At 42.4% G+C, this 13,843-nt stretch overlaps 1 protein-coding gene across 1 annotated transcript in view; it reads left to right on the top strand.

Annotated features, from left to right (window-relative positions):
• Positions 1-13,843, top strand: part of LOC123746995 (centrosomal protein of 135 kDa) — a 145,061-nt gene that overhangs the window by 61,766 nt on the left and 69,452 nt on the right. The window contains 2 exon segments of the mRNA XM_069317321.1: positions 2,607-2,698; positions 9,754-9,892. Of these exon segments, the coding sequence (XP_069173422.1) occupies positions 2,607-2,698; positions 9,754-9,892 (231 nt within the window).

The raw sequence follows: 13,843 nt of genomic DNA, 5'->3' as shown, positions 1-13,843 counted from the left end.
ACCCATATTCTGGTTAAAACTGCTACTGAAAACTAATGAGTGGATAGAACTCCCCAATTGAAAAATGAGCAAACGAGCATGACGTCACATTTGCTGCGCTGCTTGTCTGCGCAGCTTCCCTCTTTCCAGGAGGGCAAAGGAGGAGCCACAGACCCCTCGTGCCGGCTGTCCATACCCCAGATCTCGACTGATGTAATTGTGGGTTGGTCGTGTGGCTCCAGCTCTTGATTCTCTCTGTGTTGTGCTGTGCCTTGTGTCCAGTTCTACTCTTACGGTGGCGTGCGAGCTGGGAGTAATGTTCATAGGTACTTGGGCTGCATGTGCTTAGAGTTACTTTCCCTGAGCGCCCTGTAAGTACTGCCCTTGGGGCTTGGCGTTATCTTCTACGAGTCACCTTGGGGTCTACCTCTTTTGGTCTTTTGCTGCTTGGTGATTGACCACTCTGGGAGTGTTCATTGCCATCCCTCAGGGGATGCGGCATGACTCACTCGCCCATAGCACGCCACAGCCAGTTGAGTCTCCAAAGAATAGACATCTCTTGCAGCCTGAGACCTCATTCCAGCACTATTATTGCCCTTATGGGTGGCAGTCCTTCAATACCTTGGACTATTGTTTTGTCCCCAACTATTCAAGTCATCCACCTCTAGTGTCATTATCAACACATCACAATCTTCTTACCTAAATCTGTTTGCAATTTGGCCAGATAGTATAGGATTGAATTATAGGCAGCTGATGTTAGTTTTGTTTCATTAATCAGTGGAGAATTAAAGTGTGTGTAATCCTGTACTAAAAAATGCTACATTTACCAGTGACTTAGTGCTGCATGCAGTTTATCTTCAAATTCTTATGTGGGTGATTTTTGCAGGATATGGGTTGTAGCACCTATTATCAAGCTAGTTTAAACCTTACAAATTCTCCCTGTAAATGTGTTTACCAATTTAGATTTCATTCTTCAGTGCAAGACTTCACACAAGATAAGTGAATTCTGTTCAAGTAAATTTGATTGATCTTATTAATTACAAATTTCTTTAAATAATGTTTCGAGAACACAGGAGAAATTTTCTAGTTAGTTATAAATCTGGTGTAGAAGTTTCCCAGAGTGCTGCCCCACTTCACAGGTGGGTCAAGTTGATGTGAAATGCTGCTAGCTCCCAGTGAGTTGAGATAACCACAGGAACCTGGATTATCAATAATTATTATGAAGGTCCAGGGCTAATAGATAAGGTAATGGGGTACTGCTCAGAAAGTAGCATTTCATTGCTGTATATGCAGTTTGTGAACAAATATTACATATACAGTGGTACCTCGCATAACGATCGCCCCAAAAGGCGAACATTTTGGGTAACGACCGGCCTGATCGGCAACAAATTGTCCCGTATGGCGAACGCTCGTTTGAGTAACGTCAACACCACATGGTGGGGTCGCACTGCTTCTTGCACATTCTCGGACGCCTCCGATGATGCAAATAAATTACGTTGTTCTTGTTTAAAGATTCTAATGATGCTGGGATATAAAGGGGTGACTGCTGAGATGTTGCAAAGGATTGATGTTTTTGTAGGAAAAAAAAAAATTCTGAAATGCAACAAATGTCAAAAAGGTTCGTTCGGTATTCGGCAGGTAGGCTGCTCCATTATAACAATCTTTCTTTGTATCAAATGTGTTCCATTTGTTTTGTATTTGTCATTTACGTCTCAATAATGAAGCAGCCTACCTTACATACACTGCACAAACCTTTATGACATTTTTATTTCTTCAAATTTGTTCAATATTTATTTTTCATTTGTCTTATAGCAAAAGGTTCGTTCGGTGGTCAGCAGGTAGGCTGCTCTATGTTTCTTAAATAAAAAAATGTAAATAAATAAAAAACAGTTGAAACAATTTGAAAAATGAACAAATGCCATAAAGGTTCGTTCAGTGTTTGTCGGGTAGGCTGCTCCATTATTGAGACATAAATGAAAAATATAAAACATATGGAAACACATTTGAAACAAAGAAAGATTGTTATAATGGAGCAGCCTACCCATCAAACACTGAATAAACCTTTATGGCATTTGTCCATTTTCCAAATTGTTTCAATTTTTTTTTTATTTTTTTATTTTTTTATTTAACAAACATGAAGCAGCCTACCTGTTGACAACCGAACAAACCTTTTTGACATTTATTCTAGTTTTCAAAATTCTTCATTTTTTTATTATCTTCATTTTTTTTATGTAAGAAACATAGAGCAGCCTACCTGCTGACCACCGAACGAACCTTTTGCTATAAGACAAATGAAAAATAAATATTGAACAAATTTGAAGAAAGAAAAATGTCATAAAGGTTTGTTCAGTGTATGTAAGGTAGGCTGCTTCATTATTTAAAACACTGAATATCATATTGATGTTTTTTGGTGGTAGAATGGATTAATTTGATTTCCATTAATGTCATTGGGGACATTCGTTTTGTATGACGTCCATTTTACATGACAATGACGGTGCCAGAACGGGTTAAATTCGTTATTCGAGATACTACTGTATTGCAATTTTAAATCGGGAAATAATATCAAATGTGTTAATACATTTATATATATTGGGTTATTTTTAATTAAAATATATGCTTCCCTATAGGTCAGGGTGCTGAATGAAAAGTTATTAGAAGCAGAGCGTGAAAAGACTGAAATAGATAGTCATACTCGAGAGCTACACTCAGCTATTGAAAAGTAAGTTATGAAATAGTCTTGGGGCCTGTAAGTAATACTCTGCAACACAGGTAAGTGTTCCCAGTTATTTCTTCTATTTGCAAATCTTACCTTAGAGAGCAGCTGAACAAGACATTCAGAAATACACTCCATATAAAATGAAAAGTCGGAGTTGTACCACTCTGAGCTGTACCACTCAGTTGCTTCCTTAGGCAATCCTGCTTTTCCCAAGGACATTGACATGCAACAGCCAGGTTGACAACCACTTGCAACATCCAGGTTGACAACTACTCCTAAGGCCATGGCTTTAGGAACATGCAGGGCAGCCATACTATGAGCCACTGAAATTTTAACAACAGCAAGTGAGTGATTATCATTATATATTTCAAGTAAAATGTGTACTATGTCCAATTATTAGATTCAGGTTTGTATATAGGCTTATATATTAGTATGAATAAATACATGGTGTGCATATATTTATGCACATGTATCTGTATACAGTGACACCTCTATGATCTTTTCGGATTACGAGCCCAATTTCTTCATAAAATTTGAATTGGTTTAAGAGCTTTGCCTCAGGTAACGTAGTTTATTGACACGCATACGGGTGACCTAGTATAGTGGGGCCTCGACTTACGATGGTAATCCGTTCCCAGAGACGGATCGTAAGTCGAAATATCGTAAGTTGAGGCGATTTTTCCCATAAGAAATAAAAGGAATTGAATTAATCCGTTCCCACCCTCCAAAATATTAACTTGCAAATACATTTTATACTGAATACAATGTTTTTTCTAACTACAATACAGTACATATGTTTATCCTACCTTTATGGAGGACTCTTGATGGCGTATGGAAGATGGTGATGAGGGGGCAGGAGGAGAGTTGTTACTGTTTGGAAGGGAAGTCCCCTTCCATTATCACATCAGGCAGTGATGTTTTCGCTGGGGTTTTCTCTCTCCTACATTTTGCCTGAATACCACTAGGACCTGGTGGTGGTTCACTGCTTGTTTGTCTCATTACAAATTTGTCAAGAGACGCTTGTTTTTCCCTTCGTTTTAACATTTGTCTGTAGTGATGCATCACAGTGTCATTGAATAGGTTAAGGCAACGGCCTACAGCAGCTGATTTGGGTGAGTCGTTTCAGCAAAGGTTTGCAATTCTTCCCATCCCGCACACATTTTCTTAATTGTTGAGGAAGGTACATTCTGTACTGGCACATCCTCCCCTGAAGAAATTTCCTCAGCTGCCTCTTCTTGCTGCTCCTTTTGAAGGGCTTGAAGTTCTTCGGTGGTCAGTTTTTCGTTGTTCTTCCACCAACTCCTCCACATCAGCACCATCCAACTTCAAACCCAATTGCCGACCCAGAGAAACAATTTCCTCAACGAGAGGCACTTCAGGTTCAGGCTCAAACCCCTCAAAGTCTCATTCTGCAACACATTCAGGCCACAGTTTTCTCCAGCCAGAGATCATGGTTCTTACAGTCACTTCTTGCCAGGCTTTGTCAACAAGTTTTAAAGCACTATAAATGTTAAAATGGTTTTTCCAGAACTCTATGAGAGTGAGGTTTGTGGCATCCGTCACTTCGACACATCTCCGGAAAAGTGCCCTTTCATAAAGTTTCTTAAAATTGGCAATAATTTTCTGGTCCATAGGCTGAAGTAGAGGAGTGGTGTTGGGAGGAAGGAACTTTATTGTAACAAAACTAAGTTCCTCCATCAATGACTCCTCCAAACCTGGAGGATGGGCAGGAGCATTGTCAAGGAGAAGCAGGGCCCCTTGAGTGGCAAACTGTTCTGCAAATATTTCTTGATGGCAGGGCACACCACCTCATTCACCCACTCCATAAAAAATTGCCTAGTTACCCATGCCATAGCATTAGCCTTCCACATCACACACATTTTGTGTTTCTACACATTATACTTTTTGAAAATCCTTGGATTGTCGGAATGATACACAAGCAAGGGTTTAATTTTCAAATCGCCACTTGCATTACCACACAACACAAGAGTAAACCGATCTTTCATAGGCTTGTGTCCGGGCAATGACTTCTCCTCCTTGGTAATGTATGTTTTCTTTGGCAATCTTTTCCAGAATAGCCATGTCTCATCACAATTAACACTTTCGGGGGGTGCGGCAAACGAGAAAAAGCTTGCCCCTTGTGCACGTGGCATTTCGGGCCATCGAGCGGCATCACTGAAAAGTGCATATTCTTTTCACTGTCCTGACCTTAATTTTCAATGTACATATTTCATTTTTGTAGCAATGTGTTCACAATAGAATGTTCTAGAAGAACATACGTATAAAATGTCACCAAAGCATGAGTTAGACCAGCACCAGATACAGAACTACAGTGGTACCTCGGATTACGAGTGTCCCCGTTTTCGGAATACGAGCAGGATTTGCTTGGAAAATTTGCCTCGGAAGGCGAGGGTTGCCACGGAAGACGAGGATGTTGATATGCGTACAGACTGACAGGCGCGTGGTGGCACGGCGATCGCACCTCAGTTTACCAGTGTCTCGCGCCCAGTGACTATCCCGCCTGAATTCTTTACAAGGATTTACAGTTTTTTGTCGGATTTTTGGCCATTTATGCATAAAAGTTGTTATTATATATCTCGCCATATGTCCCAAGAAAGTCAGTGGTAAGGTTCAACCTAAGAAAATAGTTGTTAGTAGAGGCAGTAGAGGATGTCCCTTCTTCATTAAGAAAATGTGTGAAGTATGGGAAGAACTGCAAAGTTTTCTTGAAAAAACTCGCCCAGATAAAGCTGTAGCAGGCCGTTACATTGACCTTTTAAATGACAGTGTGATGTCTTACTACAGACAGGTGTTTAAATGTAGGGAAAAACAAGTGTCTTTATACAGATAATAAGTAAGACAAGCAAGTCCTAGTGGTATGTAGGCAAAACGTGCCAGTGAGTGCACACCAGTGAAGTCCTCACTGCCTGACGTTATAATGGAAGGGGCCTCCCCGTCCATACAGTAACACCTCTCCTCCTCCCTCCTCCTCACCATCTTCCATACGCCAACAGCAGTCATCAGCAAGGGTAAGTAATAACTTGAACATAGTTTTGTATGTTTATTTAGATGAATTAGGTATAAAATTTAGTTTGAAGTGAGGTTTTTGGGTAGTCAGGAACGGATTAATTCATTTCCCTTTATTTCTTATGGGGAAATTAGCTTCAGATTACGGGTTTTCGGAATATGAGCTGTCTCCAGGAACGAATTAAACTCCTAAACCAAGGCACCCCTGTACTGTACGTCGATCACTAGCCGTGAGCGCCAAACAGCTACGAAATGTTTCTACTCTTTTCAGGGTTGTCAACTCCACACTTGTCCTACAGCGATAAATTTGGTATCACTGAGGACGCAATAAAATTCCCTACGCGGACATATGCATATAAATGTAGAATTAATGTCACAGCCCACCCGCAAGGGTGTGGGAAGTGGCGGAATTGTTACCCTTTACGGCACACCCGACGGCACATTGGCAAGACCCCTATTGAAAAGTGTGTACTCTTTTCACTGTTCTAACCGTAATTTTTGATGTATGTATTTCATTTTTGTAGCAATGTGTTCGCAATAGAATGTTCTAGAAGAACATACGTATAAAATGTTACACAAAGCATGAATTAGACCAGCACCAAATAAAGAACTACGTCGATCACTAGCCGTGAGCGCCAAACAGTGACGAAATGTTTCTACTCTTTTTCAAGGTTGTCAACTCCACACTTGTCCTACAGTGTTAAATTTGGTATCACTGAGATCACAATAAAATTCCCTACGCAGACATAGGCATATAAATGTAGAATCATGATCGCGGCCCACCTGCAAGAGTGAGGGAAGTGGCCGAAGTGTTACCCATTTCCGCACACCCGACAGCACATCGGCGAGACCCCTATTGAAAAGTGTATATTCTTTTCACTGTTCTGACCTTAATTTTTGATGTATGTATTTCATTTTTGTAGCAATGTGTTTGCAATAGAATGTTCAAGAAGAACATAAGTATAAAATGTTACACAAAGATGCGTTAGACCGGCACCAAATAAAAAACTACGTCGATTACACTCGTCGCGTCAACAATACAATGGGCTGACCACGTGAATGGATTTTATAGAAATATATTTTCTCGTGACTGGTGAGCGTGTCAGTTATCCGGACTCAGGAGAAAAATTGGTGACTCTCTCGAGCGCCACGACCCCGCGAAAGTGTTAAACCCTTGTTGTGGTAGGTATGCCTCACTCTGCACAAAATCTTTAAATTCGCCAATGAATCTTTCAGCCGCTGATTTGTCTTGAGCTGGCAGCCTCCCCATGCCTCACAACACTTTGAATGCCACTTCTTTTTCTAAATTTCTCAAACCATCCCCTGCTCGCCTTAAACTCTTTCGCTTCTGCATCACTCGTTCCAGGGGTTTTCTTTAAAAGGTCTTCATGCAATTTTCTTGCCTTTTCACAAATGATGGCCTCCGAAATGCTATCACCAGCTAACTCCTTGTTGTGTATCCAAATTAATGATACTGTTCAACATCCTCAAGTGTTTGTGTTCTATGTTTCGTGATTATTGATACGCCTTTTGCCACTTTAGCACTCATAATGTCCTTTTTCTTAGCCATTATGGTGGATATCGTTGACTGAGATTTGTTGTACTGCCTAGCTAGTTCAACAACCCGCACACCATCTTCATATTTACGAATGATCTCTTGTTTCTGCTCTATGGTCATCCTTACATGGGTTTTCATATGTTGAACCTTACCACTGACTTTCCTGGGACTCATGGTGTGATATATAATAATTACTTTTATGTTCAAAAAGCAAAAAATCACCACAAAAGCGGAATTTCTTATAGGGGCGATCGTCACTAAACGGGCAGCTGTAGTAAACTGAGGCCGGTCGGCCCGCGTGACCAGGAACCATGCGCTCGGTCGACCCGAACGTGTACCAACAAATATCGCTTGTCTAGTCTAGTCTAGTATGTCGAGTTGCATTTTTCGATCAAATTTACATCGTAACTCAAAATTATTGTAAGTCGGGACAATTGTAAGTCGAGGTGCCACTGTGTGTGGTTCCTGTTGGCACAGTTTCCCGTGCCTCAGTTTACCAGTGACTCCCGCTTAGTGACGACCGCACTTAAATTCTTTGTAAAGAATTAAATAGTTTTTCAGTTTTTTTTTTTTTTTTTTTTTTGAACATAAAAGTAATTTATATATATCACGCCATGGGTCCCAAGAAAGTCAGTGGTAAGGTTCAACCTAAGAAAACACATGTGTGGATGACTATAGAGCAAAAACAAGAGATTATTTGTAAACATGAAAATGGTACACGGGTTGTTGAACTATCTAGGCAGTACAACAAATCTATGTCAACAATATGCACTGTAATTGCTAACAAAAAAGGACATTATGAGTGCTAAAGTGGCAAAAAGGCTTATCAACAATCATGAAACAAAGAACACAAACACTTGAGGATGTTGAAAAGTTGTTGTTAATTTGGATATACAACAAGGAGTTAGTGGGTGATAGTTTTTCAGAGGCCATCATTTGTCAAAAGCAAGACTATTGCATGAAGACCTTTTTGGGAGAACCCCTGGAACAAGTGATGCAGATATGAAAGAGTTTAAGGCAATCAGGGGGATGGTTTAAGAAATTTAGAAAAAGAAGTGGCATTCTGTGTTGTGAGTTGGTAGAGGAACACAGCGAGGAACTGACCACCGAAGAAACCCTATCCCTTCATATGGAGCAGCAACAAGAGGTAGCCGAGGAAATTTCTTCAGGGGAGGAGGACGCAGTACAGAATGTCCCTTCCTCAACAATTAGGAAGTGGTGTAGACTATGGGAAGAAATACAAACTTTAGTTGAAACGACTCGCCCAGAGCAAGCTGTAGTAGGCCGTGGCACTAACCTTTTTAATGACACTGTGATGCCTCACTACAGACAAGTGCTACAACGTACGGAAAACAGGTCTCTATGGAAAGGTTTTTAGTGAGAAAAACAAGCAGTGGTATGCATACCACTTGCCTGGTCCTAGTGGTATGCCTGCATACCACAAGCAGGTCCTAGTGGTATGCAGGCAAAATGTGCCAGAGAGAGTACCCCAGAGAAGTCATCACTGCCTGATGTTATAATGGATGGGGACTCCTTCCAAATACTAGCTCCTCTGGAGGTCCTCCTCCTCACCATCTTCCATACACCAACAATAGTCATTAGTCATCAGTAAAGGTAAGCTGTAACTTGTACGTACTGGTACTATAATTCTAAGTATTTGTGTGAATTAAGTGTATGAAATCTATTTTTATGTTAAAATGTTTTGGGAGTGTGGAATGGATTAATTCAATTTACATTGTTTCTTATGGGGAAAATGCGTTTCGGGTGGCGAATTTTCGACTTACGAACCATCTCTGGGAATGGATTAAATTCGTAAACGGAGGGGCCACTGTATATATATTTTTTCAAAGTTATACATAATGAACACCATCTTTACACATAGACACAACTTGTTAGAGTGAAAAAACTAAATAAATAAAGTGAGAAACATTGACAATAAATCAGCAAAGTTATTCCCATGCAGCAACTCGCCTCATTTTTATATAAAATGCAACTTTCCAGTCCACTACAGCTAAACTACAGGAGGTAGAGACTTTTTACTTGGATTTTTGTGCTTCCTGGGTGCTAATTAACTATATCAATAGAAATCATTTTGGGGGAACAATTTATTTTCAACGCACCACGGGAATGTCATTTTAAAAGGTGAGCAGTGCAGCGGTTAGAGAGACTACCAAGTATCGTTCTGCTACTTGCCAATTAGCCACATGGACATTATTCTAGACTGCCACCAGGTGTCAACATTTACACTGTCAACCAAGTGGTAAGTAGCTATCCACCTCATAATTATCCTGGCTCATACCTGGATAACATACTTTATTGGGTGGAGATAACATATTCATTTATGTGATATGTTCATTCTGGAAATTTGTTTCCTGTGTTGTGTATCTAGATGGTGTTGTCACCTCACTAACGACTGTTTACATTGTTATTGCCAGAGTTGTAAATGATTCCATGTAATGGCTTGTTTCTTCAGGTTACAAGATGCAGCCACTCAGAAGTATCCCCCATCAACTCAGGCCTTCATCATGGAGATTAGGAAGGCACGAGATGTGGCCATGGCAGACTTGGATAAAGTGAAGAAGGACCGAGATCAACTGAGAGAAAAACTGAGGGTTCGTTTTGTTATAATTGAATAGAGTTACTGGATAAAGGAAATATTTCACATAAAGTGTCACTTTCGTATTCTACCTTTGTTGGTCTTCAGTTGTTTCTTGACAGGTTTCTTCTCCTGTAGTGGCAGTAACTGTCTCTTAAAATATGAAGCTCTGCATTTTGCAACTGATAAGTAACATTAATAGTTATATGAAGCCTTTTTCTGTGGGGAGCCCCTACGGCTCCCTGGAGCTTATCGGGCTAATGGATATTATATTAGATCGAGACATTAGCTAAGGAGTTCAGACCTACCAGGGACCAGCGCCAGAACCTGGCCCCTTCAGAGAGGTTTAAGGGAGCAATGGCCCTGGAAAACCCTCTTGTGGTTGGGGTTTTCCTTATCTACCATTGACCGGGGTTAGGCACCCAGAAAGGTAGGCATAACAAAACAAACCGCACATGGTAAAAAACTAAAACAGAAAACCGAACAGATAGGTAGAAACTCCCTACAATCACAAGGAAACGTGCAAACAAGCAAACATCACACTTTACTGCCACGCCAATCGTCCGTGCAACCCTTCTCGCCCCGAGAGGGGGAGGGGGGGACCCGGACCTCACTGCGCTGGCTGCCTAGCATCAGTTTGTAAGCTCTAGTGTCAACCGGAACATACGCTTCTCTGGCCTCAGTTTCCTAGGCGGTGTTTGCCTTTCATGGAGTTCACTGCCAAGTGTTGTGTTGTGCGGTGGCCAGGTGTTCCTCATCAGTACCAGGGCTGCATGCTCTTAGGGGCTTCCTTCTTTAAGCGCCCTGTGAGTACTGCCCCTGCGTGACAGGGTTATCTTCCCTGGGGCGTTCGGGAATCATAACCGTAGAGGTTCTTGCTGCTCGACATTTGCCTCGCACGCTCGTGCCTTGGCACCTCCCCGAGCCTTTGCTCGATGTGTTCACGGATGGGTCATCTCTCAGCTGGGGCTTTGTGACCAGTGCTCACCAGGTTGGCCGGGGGATGGTGGAGTCTGTCCGTCCGTCGGGCTCACAGCACGGTTTGGGAGTTCGTGGCTGTCTGGTTTGTTCTTTAGAGGGTTCAGGTCATTCGGTTCTCTACCATCCAGCTCTATTCGAACTGATTTCCGGTGGTTCATTGCCGGAACTACAGGGTTTCTCTTAGGTCTTTGACCTTTGGGGTTGGTTCCTTTGAGTGGCTCGTTTGCTAGATTCTTGGAGTTTGCTAGCTTTGTGGTTCGTTTCCGGGGTGTGTCCTGTATCCTGGTGGACAGCCTGTCTCGGTTCATTCCTCTGTTCGCGGATTGGCCAGTCGTCGTTGACTCGTTTCATTGGATCTGTCAGACGTATGGCTATGGACATCTTTGCGTCGGCGTGGTCTCGGCGTCTCCTATTCTATGTGGGGCCCTTACCCGCTTGCGAGGCGTTCATGGTGGATGCCTTTCGGCTTGACTGGTTGAGGTGGGGGTACCTGTTCCTCTTCTCCTGGTCCAGATGTTGCTTCAGGTTCAGGCTTGGTTGGAGTCCATTCCCGAGGAAAATAGTCTTTGTGGTTCCTTGGTGATCAGCCCAGCTTTATTTTCAGACACTGCTTGATAGGTGTCCGAACCCGGGGCATTTTCCTGCGGCTCCGCCTCTTTCGGCAAGTCAGACTGGTCCTGTACGTGACTGGTTCGGCTTTCTCCTCGGCTCTTTGGGCTATTGATGATTGGTTGGTTCGGCCGTGGGTGCGTCATGTGTTGTCCGTTTGCGGCTCTTTGCCGTTACCTGCGTACCGTGACTGGGGATGCACTTTGGGTTGATCCGGTTCCCCTCGTTCCCTGTTTCTGGACTCAGGTCTCCCAGGTCGTCCGCAGAGTTTTTAAGTCTACCAGCCTGCGGTCTATCCCTGTGCCCGTGCTGTTCGGACGTTTGCAGCTTTCGCTGCCATGTTGGTGACGTCTAGGGCTCATTTTGGGCACGAGGATTTGGGGGTCGCACAGGTTCCTAGCGGCCCATTCTTTGTGCGCGTGTCTGCTCCTGTGCATTCTTGTGTTGCCTTGGTTTGCAGGTTGCAGCCTGTTGTCTCGGGTTCGCGTTGCAGAGTTTGTGGCGGCTGCCTCCCGGGTCAGCCCTTTCATTTCCTTCTCTTTGGATATGAAGCTCCAGTGAGCTGTAGGAGCTCCCCACAGAAAACCAGCGTTGAATGTAATGAAACGCCATTTTCTGGGTGAGCCCCGGAGGCTCCCTGGCAACCCTACCTCCCACTGGTCAGCGTTTTTTCATGTTGGTTGAAGCTTAGCTTCCGAACTGATGCTAGGCAGCCGGTGCGGTGAGGTCCGGGCCCCCTCCCCTCCCCCTCTCAGGGCGGGGAGGGCTGCACGGACGATCAGCGCGGCAGTAAAGTGTGATGTTTGCTTGTTTGCTTGTTTACTTGGGATTGCAGGGAGTTTCTACCTCTCTATTCGTTTTTTTGTTTTAATTTTTACCATGTGGGGTTTGTTTTGTTATGCCTACCTAGGGTGCCTAAACCCGGTCAATGGCAGATAAGGAAAACCCCAACCACAAGAGGGTTTTCCAGGGCCATTGCTCCTTGAAACCTCTCTGAAGGGGCCAGGTTCTGGCGCTGGTCCCTGGTAAGTCTGAATTCCTTAGCTAATGTCCCGGTCTAATATAACATACATTAGCCCGATAAGCTCCAGGGAGCCTCCGGGGCTCACCCAGAAAATGGCGTTTCATTACATTCAACGCTGGTTTTATGAAGGATGTATATGAATGAATAATTATAATAAGATAAAAACCCACACTTATGTATTTGTGAAATTTATGTAAAGATTTATACCAAGTCTTTCACACACTCCTGAGTGCTTTGTCAAGGTCTGAGTGTGTAGTTAGGACGAGACTTGACAAAGCACTCGGGAGAGTGTGAAAGACTTGTATATCTATATATATCTTTCACAAATACCTAAGTGTGGGTTTTTATCCTGTTATGTGAGAAGACATTGCTATTACTTAATATTTATAATCATACTAGAGTTAAATAATATTGAATTAAATGTTCAATGTTTAATGTGTTAATAAAGTGCAGTAATATGATGAACATAGTTTTGTCTATTTGTGAGTTGTAATATTCTTATGAATTAATATTACAGTATTAATGTTACAGTATTAACCCTTTAACTGCGCAATGCGCCTGCAGGCCCATGTCTGGGGTGTGCTATGCACCTCTGGGTATTTGTATTTTTCACTTTCCATTCAAAACTCCCGCGGCTACATGGGGTTCACATCAGCTTCTTCAGGGCTCTTGTAAACTGACGCCATCTTTAAACAAAATCGTGGTCCACATTCCTGTGTGTGAGAGCCTCAGTAGTGAGTGAGCAACCAAGACCGGCGCACGCAGCATGAGCTCACAGCACTGCTGTTCAACTTGTGATCACTGCATCGCCTATTAATGTCAAAATATATATATATAACTTGTATTATTTAGCCATGATAGTATTGCAGAAGAGTCTGAGTATGATAATGACTGAGTACAATGTTCAAATATTAGTGATTCAATGCTGTTCACGATGTTCACAACGCTAGCCACAGCACCACAGTATTATTTCGTCCATCTAGGAATCTTCAAAGGACTTCGTAGGTTCCTTTACAAAATAAACTTGTGGTTAATTATGCCTTTACAGGATTTAGTGAGCAATATTGTGATAACAGCAGGATTGTGGTGATAATAAGCACTGTGCATAGTATTGTGGGAGGAGTAATTGTGGTGAGGGGAGTAAGGGAGAGAATCAAGGTAGTCTCACTGTGTGGCAGCCTCTGTACTTGTTAAGCCCCACTTCAATTTTGGATATCAGTTTTGATTGTCATCCTATAGAGAGGACATAAATTTACTTGAATGGATACATAGAAAGGTGATAATGTTAGTCCCATGAATATGAAACCTGAAGAGAGATTAGGAAAGCCTAATTTACATGATCTAGAAATATAA

This window comes from Procambarus clarkii, chromosome 87 (genome assembly GCF_040958095.1).
Source record: "Procambarus clarkii isolate CNS0578487 chromosome 87, FALCON_Pclarkii_2.0, whole genome shotgun sequence".
Classification (NCBI taxonomy): domain Eukaryota; kingdom Metazoa; phylum Arthropoda; class Malacostraca; order Decapoda; family Cambaridae; genus Procambarus; species Procambarus clarkii.
The sequence above is the reverse complement of the archived record's forward strand: the minus strand, read 5'-3'. Positions and strand labels throughout refer to the sequence as shown.